At 37.4% G+C, this 16,511-nt stretch overlaps 1 protein-coding gene and 1 pseudogene across 2 annotated transcripts in view; both read left to right on the forward strand.

Annotated features, from left to right (window-relative positions):
- XPR1 (xenotropic and polytropic retrovirus receptor 1) overlaps nucleotides 1–16,511 on the forward strand; it is a 309,953-nt gene that overhangs the window by 172,331 nt on the left and 121,111 nt on the right. For both annotated transcript variants that reach the window (XM_077157163.1, XM_077157164.1), the window contains exons 4-6: nucleotides 9,431–9,654; nucleotides 16,004–16,153; nucleotides 16,427–16,510. In XM_077157163.1, coding sequence (XP_077013278.1) covers nucleotides 9,431–9,654; nucleotides 16,004–16,153; nucleotides 16,427–16,510 — 458 coding nt within the window. The remainder of the gene's footprint in view (nucleotides 1–9,430; nucleotides 9,655–16,003; nucleotides 16,154–16,426; nucleotide 16,511) is intronic.
- On the forward strand, nucleotides 1,294–7,250 carry LOC143680710 (fanconi-associated nuclease 1 pseudogene; annotated as a pseudogene).

Below are 16,511 nucleotides of genomic sequence, written 5' to 3' on the forward strand. Positions count from 1 at the left end.
GATGCACAGAATAGCCTGCGGGCTGGCTATTCCTGTACTCATCAGGTGATCACTCCCTACCCCCTGCCAGGCCTGGCCCCAGGGCGGGGCAATTGGCCAACATAGATCTCCCCACAGGTGCTGTCCACTGCGACCATAAGGGGAGGTTTCCCCATCTGGCGTCTGTGCAGGTTGGAGCTGAGAATGGTCAGCTCCCTCCTAATGCACCTCCCTCATGCACCACAGGCTGCCCAGTGGAGATCCTGGTCTCCTTGTCCGATCCTGCCTATGACCTCCTCCTCAAAACTGCCTACAGATCCTCCTTGTTTACTTACACCCCAGGACCTGCAGTTCCTGTCATTTTCTCTCCATCTACTATCTTGTTCCACAGAGCAGGAGTTAAGTCACCCCACTCCACCTTGCCATCTTCCTGGAAGTCAGCTCCATCAATTTTACTGATTTTCCCAAAGAACCAACTTTTGGTTTTATGATCGTTTCTGGTTTTTTTTTTTTTTTTTTTTTTTGTTCAATACATTTATTTCTGTTTTAATCTTTATTTCTCTTCTATTTGCTTTGAGCTTTGTTTGCTGTTCTTACTCTGGTTCCTCCAGGTGAGCTGTTCGGGCCTGGATTTTTGCTCTTTCTTCTTTTTCAATAAAAGCATTTAGGGCAGTAAATTTCCTTCAGGAGGAGGGTGCACATAGTGTCCTGTTTCCTTGGGGTTGAGACCCAGCAGGTTGTTAAAGATTCCTGTGAAGCTTCTAGACTCTCTGCTTTTCCTATTCTTCCCAGCAGATGGTACTTTGTCAACCTGCAGCTCTCCATTAGTATAAAGTGGTACAGTGCCTTTAATTATGCTGACCTTATAGCTGCCAGGGGTGTGGTTGATAGAGAGGGTGAGATAGAAAGTGGGCGTGGGGTTTAGGCCCTGAGGTGTGAATTCTCCAATTGAGGGCCTACCCCTTGAGGTGTGGGCCCCACCCCATCCCCCACCTTTTCCTGGGGATGATAAGCCCTTTAGGGAATTTTCTCTTTCACTTGACTTGTTTCTCTGTCTTTCAGATCTATTAGCTCTGGCCTTGTGTGGATCAGGTCTAACAATTGAGAATGCCTGAGGCTTTCTCTAATGAGCTACTTAGACTAGTTAAAAAAGAATTTTTTTTTAATCCCTTTTCAGAACCTGTTCCCAGCCCCCAGTATTCCCTGTCGGGAGCTGGAGTTGGTGCCTGGCTCTCTATGTCTTGGAGTACAACCCTTTTCCGATATTCTGAGCTGGTTGGACTCTAAAAGTTGGGAGTGGGGTGGGGATGGGGGTGGGTTTTTTTTCCCCCCCTTCTTGGTTTTTTTCCTGTCAGCCCTGCCTTTTGCCTGCCAGAAGAAATCTCAGGATTCCTTCCCTGCTTATCTTGCTTGGAGCATGTATTCAGCAGTCCAAAATTTTTAATTTAAACCACGATTGTGTGAGGCCGATCAGGAATGCGGATCCTGCTGCTCTTCTCATTGATAGGCTTGGAGGAGGAGAAAGCCACCTGTGGGGGCAGGGACAGCTTTCCACGGTACTGTTGATTAATTTTGACCAAGTGAAGTTTCCTAGCTACACCATCCATCTGAAAACCCAGGTCTTCCAAGATAGGGAAGATCTCATCATACATGCAGAATGACATTTCTACTGCAGTGGCCACTGGGAACTGGAATGAGCTCTCTCAATGTGCTAAGAAGGATTGGAATAAACTGAAAAACTACGCTTCCTTGAGATACCATGAGAATTTACCATTTTTTCTGCAGTGTTTTATTGTTGGGTGGATTTATACAGAGATTTTGTCTTGAGTGTTTAAAATAGTACAGAGAATACACATGTATGAGAAGCCATGAAGGAGCTGGAAAACCTTTTGTCTTGGAAGATATATTATCCTGACAGCAGAGGCCGATGGTGGGATAGACTGGTTCTTAATTTACACCAGCACTTGGTACGTCTTAAACTGGCTATTAAGTGCATCGTGGAAAGGTTGACAGATCCAAAAATAAGAACGGGACATTGTTTTTTACTTATCAGACAGCCATGCGTCTGAGGGAGACTCCAAGCTATAAAAAGTACAGGCATCTCTTCTGGACACTACCGATGATAGCTGTAGAAGATGTTAAGCATGTTACTGTCACAGGCCAGGTGTCCCACAGAATGGGACAGGCAAATCAGTGTTCGTGATGGAGGCTGCTGTGGCTGGGGCCCCCACCACAGTCCTGTGTTTAGTCGAGGAGCTGGTGCTGTCTTACTACAGACACAGTGTCTTCAACCAGGGAATTCATGGAGAAGGGTCCACCTTTAGTACACTGTATGGCCTCTTCCTCTGGGATGTTATCTACATGGATGGAATACTGACGTCTTCAGAAATGCCTACCAGGCCTTCCTGCTGGACTTGTGTACAGGCAGCTACTTTGCAAAGAGGGGCCCAGACCTTCCAGGCTGCTGCTGATGTGCGGCACCCCCACTGAGACCTAGTGTGCCAGGGTTGCAGCCACGTGGCAGACAGAGGAAAGGCAGAGTGGCTGCCCTGTTCAGCTGGAATCACTTCACCTCTCTTCAGCAAGTACAGGATCTGGTTTCCTGGTTGGGGGAAATAGTTTATCTAAGCCACATGAATAAATTAAGATCTCTAGTAAGGGCAGCATGAGGAGTAAATGTAAATGCCATTACTATTGTATTTCTGGTTTGTAACTCCACTTTTTACTTCCAACAGGATCTGAAAGATAAACACATAAAATATAGTGATAAGTCTTTAGTTTGGGACTTATAATGTATATAAATGTAATTTCTGAGAACTACATAAAGGTTTGGGGGAATTGAGGTGTGGTAGTTAGGTTCATGTATCAACATGGACAGGTTGTTCTGTTTCTGTGGACTTGTCATCAGTGTGTGAAATTCATCTATGGCTGATTGCATTTGCACTTGGCTAGGGGGAATACCTTCCACAACGAGTGAGGTTTAATTTAATTAGCTGGAGGTTTAAAAGAGAGAGGTCAGAAGGGAGCGGCAAGGCAGCATTGTCCAAACAGCTCAGCATACCTCATCTCAGCCCTTGCATCTCAGCCAAGATGTTTGGAGATGCAGAAAAAAATCACCCCGGGGAAGGCGGTTGGAACCCAGTAGCCAAGAGAGAAAGCCTCTGTGTGCCTTACATGTTAACAGAGAACCTCAGATGAAAGCTAGCTGTCTTTCCTCTGAAAAACTATAAAATTTTAGCTAAATAAATCCCCTTATTAAAAGCCGTTCTATCTCTGGTATGTTGCATTCTGGCAGCTTTGGCAAACTGGAACAGGAGGAGTATAGGAATGTAATTTGTGTATGCTGTTCAAGTAGGTTAGTATCAAAGCAAAGAAGATTGTTACAGATGTTAAATTTAAGCCTCTGGTACCTGCAAAGGAAATATCAGAGAATATGCAAGATCATAGAGTGCAGGTTGACAGGGGCAGAGGGGGCAGGGAGAATGGGACATTTATGCAAAATGGGTGTAAGGTTTCTGTTTGGGAAGATGAGAAAGTGTTAGTAATGAAAGTTGTACTGCATGGTGAGTGTGATTAATCCCATTGAACAGTATGCTTAGGAGTGGTTGAGAGGAAAAAGTCTATTTTGTATATATATTCCCACAATAAAAAATAGCAACTAAAGAGACAGTGACAAAGGCAATACATGATCTTGGATGGTATCTACCAAGGGAGAGAGAAAAGGCTCAAAAGGATAAAGGTTGCTTGTATGTTTCTAGGAAGTTGTCCATTTCATCAAAGTTGTCTAGTTTGTGGCATACAGTTGTTCATAGTAATCTCTTATGATCTTTTTATTTCTTCAGGGTCCGTGTTAATGCTCACCTTCTCGTTTCTGATTTTATTTATTTGTAGCTTCCCTTTTTTTGTCTTTTTGTCAGTCTAGCTAAGGGCTTGTTGATTTTATTGATCTTCTCAAAGAACGAACTTTAGGTTTTATTGAGTCTCTCTGTTCAGTCTTTTTATTCTCCATTTCATTAATTTCTGCTCTAATCTCTGTTATTTCTTTCTTTCTGCTTGCTTTAGGATTCGTTTGCTGTTCGTTCTCTAGTTTCTCCAGATGTTCAGCTAAGTTGTTGGTTTTAGCCCTCTTTTCTTTTTTATCGTAGGTATATAGGGCTGTAAATTTTCCTCTCAGCACTGCCTTTGGTGCATACCAAAAGTTTTGATATGTTGTGTTCTTGTTTTCATTTGTCTCAAGATATTTTCTCATTTCCCTTGCACATTCTTTCTTTGACCCACTATTGTTTAAGAGTGTGTTGTTTAACCTCCATATAACTTCCTAGAAACACACAAACAGCCTATACTGACTTGAGAAGAAATAGAAAACCTCAACAGACAATCACAAGTAAAAAGATTGAATTAGTCATCAGAAACGTACCAACAAAGAAAAGCTCAGGACTGACGGCTTCACAGGCGAATCTTATCAAACAGGGATTAACACCATTCCTGCTCAAACTCTTCCAAAAAACTGAAGAAGAGGGAACACTGCCTAACTCGTTCTATGAAGCCAGTATCACCCTAATCCCAAAGCCAGATAAAGATACTACAAGAAAAGAAAATTTAAGACTCATCTCTCTAATGAATATAGATGCAGAAATCCTCAGCAAAATGCTTGCAAGTAGAACCTACAGCTTATTAAAAAAATTATGCATCATGACCACATGGGTTTTATTTCAAGTCCGCAAAGATGGTTCAACACAAGAAAATCAATTAATATAATATACCACATTAACAAATTAAAGGGGAAAAATGACATGATCTTCTTGATTGATGCAGAAAGGGCATTTGACAAAATTCAGCATCCTTTCATGATGAAAACACTTTAGTAAGTAAGAATCAAAGGAAATTTCCTCAACAGGGTAAAGGGCACATATGAAAAATCCACAGCTAATATCATACTCAATAGTGAGAGCCTGAAAACTTTCCCTGTAAGATTGAGAATAAGACAAGGATGTTCACTGTTAGTATGCTGTTCATCATTGGGCAAGAAGTTCTAGCTAGAGCAGTTAGGTAAGAAAGAGAAATTAGAAAACATCCACATCAGAAAGGAAGAAGTAAAACTGTCACTATTTACAGATGACTTTATCATATATTTAGAAAATGCTGAAAAAATGACAACAAAGCTTACTTGAGCTAATAAACGAGTTCAGCAAAGTGACAGATATAAGATCAACACACAAAAATCAGTGGTGTTTCTATACCCTAGTAATGAGTTATCTGAGGAGGTAATCAAGAAAACCAATTCCATTTACATAGCCCCTAAAAGATTCAAATATTGAGGAATAAAGTTAACCAAGGATGTAAAGGACTTGTATACAGAAAACTACAAAACATTGCTAAAAGAAATCAAAGAAGACCTGAATAAATGGAAAGACATTCTGTGTTCATGGATTGAAAGACTAAATATTGTTAAGATATCCATTGTACCCAAATTGAACTACAGATTCAATGTAACACCAATCAGAATTCTAACAGACTAGTTTGCAGAAATAGAAAAGCTAATTAGCAGTTTTATTTGAAAGGGTGTAAGAGGCCTTGAATACCCAAACACATCTTTAAAAAGAAGAATGAAGTGAGAGGTATTACACCCCCTGACTTTAAAGCATATTATAAAGCTGCAGTGGTAAAACATACAAACAAAAAAGCAGCATGGTGCTGGCCTAAAGAGAGACATATTGATCTGTGGAATTGAATTGAGAGTTCAGAAATAGACCCTCAGATCTATGGTCAGTTGATTTTTGACAAGGCTCCCACATCCACTCAGCTTGGACAGAACCATCTCCCAGTAAATGGTATTGGGAGAACTGGATTTCCATAACCAAAAGAACAAAAGAAGACCCCTATCTTACACCCTATTTGAAAATTAACTGAAAAATGGATCAAAGGTCTAAGTATTAAGAACTAGCACCATAAATCTCCTAGAAGAAAATGTAGGGAAACATCTTTAAGATCTAGTGATAGGTGGTATTTCTTAGCTTTTATACCCAAAGTATAAACAATGAAAGAAAAAATAGGTAAATAGGAACTCCTCAAAATTGAATACTTGAGTGCTTCAAAGGACTTTGTCAGAAGAATGAAAAGGCAACCAAGTGAATGGGGAGAAAATATTTGGCAATCACATATCTGATTAGGGTTTGATATCCTGAATATATATAAATAAATCCTATAGTTCAACAATAAAAAGACTAACAACCAAATGAGAAAAAAATAGGCAAAAGGCATGAATAAATATTTTTCCAAAGAGAAGATAAAATGGCTAAAAAGCCCGTAAAAAAATGCTCTGTTTCATTAGCGATTGGGGAAACGCCATCAAATCACAGTGACTTATCATCTCACAGCTACTAGAATGGCTGTTATTAAACAAATAGGAATACTTATTCACTGCTGGTGGGAAATGTAAAATGGTACAGCCTCTGTTGAGGATGGTTTGGTAGTTCCTCAGGAAGCTAAGGAACTTGAACGGCAATTCCTCTAATCAGGATCTATCTGAAGACCTGAAGTAGGGACACGAACAGACATTTGCACACTGATTGCAGCATTATTCACAGTGGCCGAAAGATTGAAACAACCCAAATGTCAATCAACAGGTGAAGGGATAAATAAAATGTGGTATATACATACGATGGAATATGATTCAGCAGTGAGAAGAATGAAGTCCTAAAGCATGTGACAGTATGGATGACCTTTGAGGACATTGTGTTAATTGAAATGTCAGGCACAAAAAATATTGTGTGATCTCATGGATATGAACTAATTATAATAGGTAAACTCATAGACATAAAATATAGAATATAGGTAACCAGGATGTAGAATAAAGCTAGAGAATAGGGAACTGTTGCTTAATATGTGCAGAATGTTTAACTAGGTTAAACTTAAATGTTTGGAAAGGGACAGAGATGATGATTGCACATTATTATAAGAATAATTAACAGTGCTGAATGGTGTATGAATGTGGTGAAAGGGGGAAGTTTAGAGTCATGTATTGCACCAGAAGGAAAGTTAGAGGTTAAAATTTGGGAATGTATAGCACAGTGAATCTTGTGGATAATGCCTGTGATTAACTGTACAAGTATAAAAAAGTTCCTTCATGATACGGAGCAAATGTATGACACTATTACAAGAGTTAATAATAGAAAAGTCTATGGGAAAAAAATGTGCCTATTGCAAACTTTGAACTATTGTTAACAGTAATATTTAATAGTCTTTCATCAACAGCAAATGTACGATACCAATACTACGGGTCAGTATGGGGTGGGTAGGGAATAGGAGTATGGGAGGATTTGGGTTTTCTTTTTATTTCCTTTCTGGAGTAATGAAAATGTCCTGAAATTGATCATGAGGATGTTTGCACAACCAGTGATTGGATACTTTGGGTGGTTTGTATGGTGTGTGAATATAGCTCAATAAAATTACATTTTTTTTAAAAAAGGACATTATAGGGACATATAAAAAATGGGATAAAGCCTGGATATAAACTTTATATCAATGTTAAATTTCTTGAACTTGATAGTTGCTCTTAAGGTAGATACATAAGTAAGTATCCTTGTTCTTAGGAAATGTACATAGCAGTATTTAATGTTCAAGGAACAGGATGTATACAACCTGCACATAAGTGTTCAGAAAATGGATTGCTGGATAAATGGATGGACAGCTGGATGAATAGAAAGATTGAAGATAGAATGGTACAGCAAATGTGGCAAAATTTTAAAATTGTTGAGTGCGGGTATCAGGAGTATAGGAGTATGTTGGCCTTCTCTCTGTGGGTTTGTATTATTTTTGTAACTGTCCTGTGAGTTTGAAAATATTTAAAAATAAAAAAGTTTGAAAAAAAAACTTGTCTTAGGTTGCCAGGGCTCCTGTGACAAATACCATACAGCAGTGGCTTGAAGAATAGAAATTTATTGTCTCACAGTTTTGGAGACTAAGAAGTCCAAAATCAGGGTCTTCACAAGGCCTTCTTTCTCCCAGTTTTCTTTAGCATTCCGGTACTGACTTGCCACAGTCTTTGGGGTTCCTTGACTTGAATCTGTCTCTTTAGTGCCATTCTTTGGCTTTCTCTAACTTCTGACTTCTACTGACTTAGTGCATCTGAATATCCTCTGCCTTTTAAGGACTGCAGTCATATGGATTAAGACCCACCCTGATTCAGTTTGGCCTCTTGTAAATAGTCTTCTAAGATTCTGTTCACAGATGAGTCCACACTGAACTAATAATAACATCTTGAAATGTTCACACACCTAGGACCTGGGGTTAGGACTTGAACATGTCTTTTCTTGGAGACATAATTCAATCCCCAACATATAATGATTATTATCATTAATGAGTGCCAACTATTATGTGCCTGGGAATTTTCCATACCTCGTTCCATTTAATCCTACAACCAGTTTACAAGATAGATGATATTCTCTCTATTACATCCCTTAAGAAAATAATTCTTAGAAGAATTAGGAAGTAAATTTCAAAACTTGACTAAAACCATGCATCTAGTTTGTGATGAGACAAGAACTTGAACCTATGACTACGTTATTCCATGTACTAAATTGTGACCTTGGAAGAAACATTTCAAGGCAGTATTTTTAAATGTATATGTACATAAACACATGTGAATATGCAGGTATATCAAATATTTTTTTCTTAGACATACTTTGACAGTCTTCTTCTCTTCTTGTAACACCTATCTTGAGAATTAATGAGATGTAGTGGGAAATGCAGAACATTAGAAATCCAGAATCCAAATTCTAATCCTGTTTCTGTACTTAACTGATTAATTGGAGAAATTTCTTTAACATGTGGCCTTTCTTTCACTTACCATAATACTTTGAAAGTTCATCCATGCTATACTATGAATCAGTATTTCAGTACTTCATTTCTTTTTATGGCAGAATAATATTCTAGTGTATGGTTATGCCACATTTTGTTTGTTGTTGCACCTTTGAGTTATAGCCACTTTGAGGGGCTATTATGTATAATGCTGCTATGAATATTCATTTACAAGTTTTTGTGTGGACAAATATCTTCATTTCTTTTGGGTATGTACCTAGGAATGGAATTGCTGAGTCATATGGTAACTGTAGGTTTAACCTTTTGAGAAACTGCCATATTTTTTCAAAGTGACTGCCTCATTTTTAATTCACACTCCTAATAGCGTTTAAAATTGTATTTCTTCAGCTTGAAAAAGAATATACTTGGGGAACAGATGTATTTACAGGGAGGGTAGTATGGGGTAAACTGAAAGGAGGATGCTACACAAAAGTATTTTCCATCCGGTTCAACATATTTCATGTGACATTTTTTCCCTAGAAATTCTAGGGAAGCAAAGTTGAATAATTAGTAAAAATACAGAAGTCAGTGAGAACTTTTATCAGCTTTTTGTTACCTTGTTGATTTAGCAATTCTGTTTTAATTGTTACAGAAAAGCTTGCAGAGGCTCAGCGCAGGTTTGCTACACTTCAGAATGAACTTCAGTCATCATTAGATGCGCAGAAAGAAAGCACTGGTGTTACTACACTGCGACAACGCAGAAAGCCAGTCTTCCACCTGTCACATGAAGAACGTGTCCAACATAGGAACATTAAAGACCTTAAACTGGCCTTCAGTGAGTTCTACCTCAGTCTTATCCTGCTGCAGAACTATCAGGTACTAAGATTCTTACCTTGGAGAATGGAACCTTTAAATAAGTGAAAAATTCCAATAAATAGAATTACCTTGAGCTATACTAATGGGCCAGTCCAAGAAGGAAAATCCTTATCATGTCATTATTCTTGGGGTTCTTATTGGCATTCCAGGTATTCTTATTGGCTTAAAAAAAATCATGTCAGAGATGGTAAAGCAATGTTAACAAGACTTCTAATTTTGAAGATTGGTTTTCTAAAAACTTCTTTTTTACCATATCCTAGAATAGCCCTTGACTTAAAGACTAATAGTTTGCGTCCAGCTTTTAGAGGCAGCTCTGGTAGTGTTGAGCAGAAATAAAAAATACTTAACCAGTGTTGGCTGTATGAGAGCTTTTATATTGCTCCTAACCTATAACAAAATTTCCACAAAACAATTGAACAATTAACTTTCTTGCAACTGACATCAGTAGTACATAAGTTCCTGACTTAAAAGAATCCTTCGATTTTATTATTATCCATAGACTGCAATATAACAATACTAGAAAAAAAAGAACTTAGGTCACAGCAAATATATGTAGAGCCTGAAAATCTAGGCTATTGTAAGATTTTACTCAATATTTTTAAAACCCAATCTGAGAAGTTGAACTTCCATGAAAGACCAATTATGGAAATGCAGGGTTTTTAATTCATTTGTAATTCTTACAGAGCTGATTTTATAGTTAAATCTATAAAGAATTTAATTGAAAACCATATTATTTGTTCATTAATAAGCATTTAAATGGGCAAAAGCATCTCCTTAATCTTTAGAGACCTTATGCACTATTCTTTTTCCATTTTATTCTTGTGATCATTATAGGATTAAACACTATATAAAAACTAAAGGTTACACAACACAAGTATTACCAGAGGTAAATATTGGAATTTTTTTTAAACTTTCTTTTATTAATTAAAAAAAATTAACAAAACATTAAGATATCATTCCATTCTACATATACAATCAGTAATTCTTAATATCATCACATAGTTGCATATTCATCATTTCTTAGAACATTTGCATCGATTTAGAAAAAAATAAAAAGACAACGGAAAAAGAAATAAAACGATAATAGAGACAAAAAAGATTATACATACCATACCCCTTACCCCTCACTTTCATTACCACTAGCATTTCAAACTAAATTTATTTTAACATTTGTTCCCCCCTATTATTTATTTTTATTCCGTATGTTCTGCTCCTCTGTTGATATAGTAGCTAAAAGGAACATCAGACACAAGGTTTTCACATTCACAGAGTCTTATTGTGAAAGCTATATCATTGTTCAATCATCATCAAGAAACATGGCTATTGGAACACAGCTGTACATTTTCAGGCAATTCCCTCCAGCCTCTCCACTACATCTTGAACAACAATGTGATATCTACTTAATGCATAAGAATAACCTCCAGGATAACCTCTCGACTCTGTTTGGAATCTCTCAGCCATTGACACTTAGTCTCATTTCACTCTTCCCCCTTTGGTCGAGAAGGTTCTCTCAATCCCTTGATGTTAATTCTCAGCTCATTCTAGGGTTTTTCTCAGTCCCTTGATGCTGAGTCTCAGCTCATTCTAGGATCTCTGTCCCACGTTGCCAGGAAGGTCCACACCCCTGGGAGTCATGTCCCACGCAGAGAGGGGGAGGATGGTGAGACTGCTTGTCATGTTGGCTGGAGGGAGAGGCCACATCTGAACAACAAAAGAGGCTCTCTTGGGGGTGACTCTTAGGCCTAAATTTTAAGTAGACTTGACCTATCCTTTGTGGGGTTAAGTTTCATATGAACAAACCCCAAGACTGGGGGCTCAGCCTATAGCTTTGGTTGTCCACACTGCTTGTGAGAATATCAAGAATTCAACTTGGGGAAGTTGAATTTCTCTCCATTCTCACCATTCCCTGAAGGGGGCTTGCAAATACTTTTCCAGTCACTGATCAAATCACTGTGGGATTCATCAGGGCATCACTCTGGACAAGCCAACAAAATCTCATGTCCTACCTGAGATTCCAAGTACTTATGACATTCAATCAAACTATCTACATGAGTTATATTAGGAAATGGTGTAGTCAAAATTCAAATTTTGTAACAAATAAACATTTTTTGCTTTATTCTCACACATAAGGTGACATTTTAAAGTATTAATTATCATCTATTTTCATATTGGAATTTTAAAATAAAAAAAAGTGATTAAAGTGTCCTGTCTGTGTTAATGTAAGCTGTTAATGCATGTAATTTACTTATTTCCATCCTTTTATAGTTCTACTTTCTTCTTTGTTGATTTCGTATTTTATCATCCCAAGAAGAACCTATTTGGAAAATAATTTTAGAAGACTAGAGAAGTAATTATACTAGATGACTTTGTATATAATGGGAAGTTGCTTTGCTTTGAAATTTACCTATAGTAGAGTTTACTTTTTAGAAGAAATGAATGAAATGTATTTCTTCTTTCTTTTACTGCATAAAAACATTACCATTTCATATGTCATTAATTATGCTTTTGTCTTATGGGAAAATGCCCTTAAGTTTTATTTTGTTGATTTTCCCAGCAGCTTTAATTTTGGGTCATTATAAACGTCTCTTTGGGTAAATTAAGGTAATTTTTTTTTTTTACATGGGCAGGCACCAGGAATCAAACCCGGTCCTCTGGCATGGCAGGCAAGCATTCTTGCCTGCTGAGCCACCGTGGCCCGCCCTAAAGTAATTTTTAATCATAAAAGTTCTGCTCTATCTTCTATTCTTTGGGGCAGTCTATTCTGTAAGAATACATTTATTTTGAGAATAAGGGGAAAAAATCACTTTTAAAGCAGTCTTCAAGTCATTGTGTATACAACCCAAAGAGAGTTTAAGGTGATCTATTAATGTAAGAGAGAAAAATATATAAGTAAACAAGCAAGCAAGCTTGTTTTGGAGTGAGTACTTACATTTTTACTGATAGGGATATATGATCAAACTTGGGAGACCTCTGGTTTACAGAAAATTGCAAATCCAGGGTTTCCTGCTTCTTTGCATGTTGAGCAGATAATGGAATTTGAAAATGTAGAAAAGTATAACGTTTTGATACTGTGAGAATTGAGGGAAGATGGGGTTTTATACCTATTACAACAGCGCCCTGTAAGTATGATCACTTTTTCCTTTCTACTGATTCTTCTTCACACTCCCACCTTCCATGTTGGTGTGTACATGCTTGCATATAAGGGGTTGAATGCTCGCCTTCCATGTGGGAGAACCAGGTTCAATTCTCGGACCATGCATACCTCTCCCCCACAAAAAAGCCAAGAACTAATGAATGTGTTCAGTGTATGATAAATCCAAAATATTTTCATCAAACATTCTTTTGACCAAAGCAGCAAAAAAATATAAATTATTTACTTTGAGAACAGTTTTACAAACAAAAGGAAAAATAAAAATATTTCGAGTTTAAGACTTTTCATTCATTTACTTGGAAGAGAGATGATAGCATTCATAGTTCAGGGTTCTTTGTGTTACTAATTTAGCATAAAACTTTGAAATGAATAAGTAAGAAAAAGGAGTTTTTTTTTTATTCATCATCATGATCATTTCTTAGAACGTTTGCATCAATTCAGAAAAAGAATAAATAGACAACAGAAAAAAGAAATAAAATGAAAAACAGAAAAAAAAAGTCATACATACCATACCCCTTACCCCTTCCTTTCATTGATCACTAGCATTTCAAACTAAATTTATTTTAACATTTGCTCCCCCTATTATTTATTTTTATTCCATATGTTCTACTCATCTGTTGACAAGGTAGATAAAAGGAGCATCAGACACAAGGTTTTCACAATCACGCAGTCACATTGTGAAAGCTATATCATTATACAGTCATCTTCAAGAAACATGGCTACTGGAACACTGCTCTACATTTTCAGGCAATTCCCTCCTGCCTCTCCATTACATCTTGGATAACAAGGTGATATCTACTTAATGCCTAAGAATAACCTCCAGGATAACCTCTCGACTCTGTTTGGAATCTCTTAGCCATTGACACTTGGTCTCATTTCACTCTTCCCCCTTTTGGTGGAGGTTTTCTCAATCCCTTGATGCTGAGTCTCAACTCATTCTAGGGTTTTTCTTAATCCCTTGATGCTGAGTCTCAGCTCATTCTAGGATTTCTGTCCCACATTGCCAAGAAGGTTCACACTCCAGGGAGTCATGTCCCACGTAGACAGGGGGAGGGTGGTGAGTTTGCTTGTTGTATTGGCTGGAGAGAGAGAGGCCGCATCTGAGCAACAAAAGAGGCTCTCTTGGGGGTGACTCTTAGGCCTAATTTTAAGTAGGCATGACCTATCCTTTATGGGGTTAAGTTTCATATGAACAAACCCCAAGACTGGGGGCTCAGCCTATAGCTTTGGTTGTCCACACTGCTTGTGAGAATATCAAAAATTCAACTTGGGGAGGTTGAATTTTCCCCTGTTCTCACCATTCCCCGAAGGGGACTTTGCAAATACTCTTCTACTTACTGATCAAATCACTGTGGGATTCGTCGGGGCATCACTCTGGACAAACAAACAAAATTTCATGTGCTACCCAAGGTTCCATGTACTTATGGTGTTCAACCAAGCTATCTACATAAGTCATATTAGGAAATGCACCAGTCAAAATATAAATTTTGTACCAAATAAACATTTTTTGCTTTAGTCTCACACATTAGTTGAAATTTTAAAATATTAATTACCTTCTATTTTCAGCACCCTGCAGTAATGGCATTCCTTTGTTCTTCCTCATGCACAAACATTTTTAAAATTTGTACATTTAGTCACTATCATTCTATACTCTAGGCATTCCTAGATTATACCATCTCAATCTTTATCGTCTTTCTTTCTAATTTCATTTATGCCCCCAGCTCTCCTCCCTCTATCATTCTTAATTCAGCTTCATTCAGTGTTTTTACATAATTGTATTACCGTTAGGTAGTATTGTGCTGTCCATTTCTGAGTTTTTATATTCAGTTCTGTTGCACAATCTGTATCCCTTCAGCTCCAGTTACCCGATATCTTACCCTGTTTTTATCTCCTGATGGTCTGTGTTAACAACGAAATATTCCAAGTTTATTCACTAATGTCAGTTCATGTCATTGGGACCATACAGTATTTGTCCTTTTGTTTTTGGCCATTCTCACTCAGCATAACGTCCTTAAGGTCCATCCATGTTGTTATGTGCTTCATAACTTTATTCTGTCTTACAGCTGCATGATATTCCATCGTATGTATATACCACAGTTTGTTAAGCCACTCGTCTGGACATTTTGTCTGTTTCCATCTCTTTGCGATTGTAAATAATGCTGCTATAAACATTAGTGTGCAAATGTCCATTTGTGTCCTTACCCTCATGTCCTTTGAGTAGATACCTAGCAATGGTATTGCAGGGTCATATGGCAATTCTATATTTAGCTTTTTGAAGAACCACCAAACTTCCTTCCACAACTGTTGTACCATTTGACATTCCCACCAACAGTAGATAAGTGTGTCTCTTTCTCTGCATCCTTTCCAGCACTTGTCATTTTCTGTTTTATTGATAATGGCCATTCTGGTGGGTGTGAGATGATATCCCATTGTGGTTTTGATTTGCAAGAAAGAAGAGTCTTATCCTTTTGCTGGTGCTTACTTTTATAATGATAGCAGTGCTGTGTCCCTGGGTACTCAGTCTCAGTCCAGTTAGCTCTGTTGATGTGTAGTGCGTCTTATTATTATTTTTTATTGTGAAATATAACGTATATACAACAAACCAGTAAATGTCTAAGTACATTTTAACAAGTAGTTATTGAACAAATTTTCAAGTTTGGTATGGGTTATAGATCCATGATTTTCGTCTATTTACTTCTAGCTGCTCCAGGACACTGGAGACCAACAGAAATATCAGTATTATGATTCAGCAGTCACACTCATTTGTTGAATCCTATCTTCTCTGTTATAATCGTCCTTCTCTTTAAATAACATATATACATAAAAGCAATTAAATTTCAAAATACATCACAACAATTAGATGTAGAACAAATTGCAGAGTTTGGTATGGGTATAGTTCCACAATTTTAAATTTCTACTTCTAGCTGCTCTAAGATACTAAAGGCTAAAAGAAATATCAGTATAATGGTTCATCATTCATACTCATTTGTTAAACCCAGCCTTCTCTGTATAACTACACCATCACCTTTGGTCTTTAGGGGTATTTGAGCTATTTCCATTCTAACTTTCTCATATTGGAAAGAGTTGTCGAAAATATGGGATAGGGGGATGGAAGTAATTGGTGTTCTGGTGCTTCTATTTTTCATCTTGTTTGATGGTGGTAGAAATTATAAAAGTATTTCTCATTTCTTCCTATAGAATCTGAATTTTACAGGGTTTCGAAAAATCCTTAAAAAGCATGACAAGATTCTGGAAACACCTCGTGGAGCAGACTGGCGAGTGGCTCATGTAGAAGTGGCCCCATTTTATACATGCAAGAAAATCAACCAGCTCATCTCTGAAACTGAGGTACAATAATTCCACTTATATACCATATATTTTTATAGCACCCATGTCTTATTTTTAATGATATAATTCCTCATTTCTGTTCTCCTTTTATAATTAGTTACTTGATAGCTTTGAATACATATATAGCTTTAATCATGGTTTTCTTTTTGCTTTATCAGCAAACATTCACCAAGAGGATATCAGAATGCCATATATATAAATGGCACAGAATTACTTATGTATCACTCAGATTTAGTATAACTTATGTCAAAATTTAATAACTTGTCTTTCTAGGCTGTAGTGACCAATGAACTTGAAGATGGTGACAGACAAAAGGCTATGAAGCGTTTACGTGTCCCCCCTTTGGGAGCCGCTCAAG

Source organism: Tamandua tetradactyla, chromosome 4 (assembly GCF_023851605.1).
Source record: "Tamandua tetradactyla isolate mTamTet1 chromosome 4, mTamTet1.pri, whole genome shotgun sequence".
In the NCBI taxonomy this organism is placed as follows: Eukaryota; Metazoa; Chordata; class Mammalia; order Pilosa; family Myrmecophagidae; genus Tamandua; species Tamandua tetradactyla.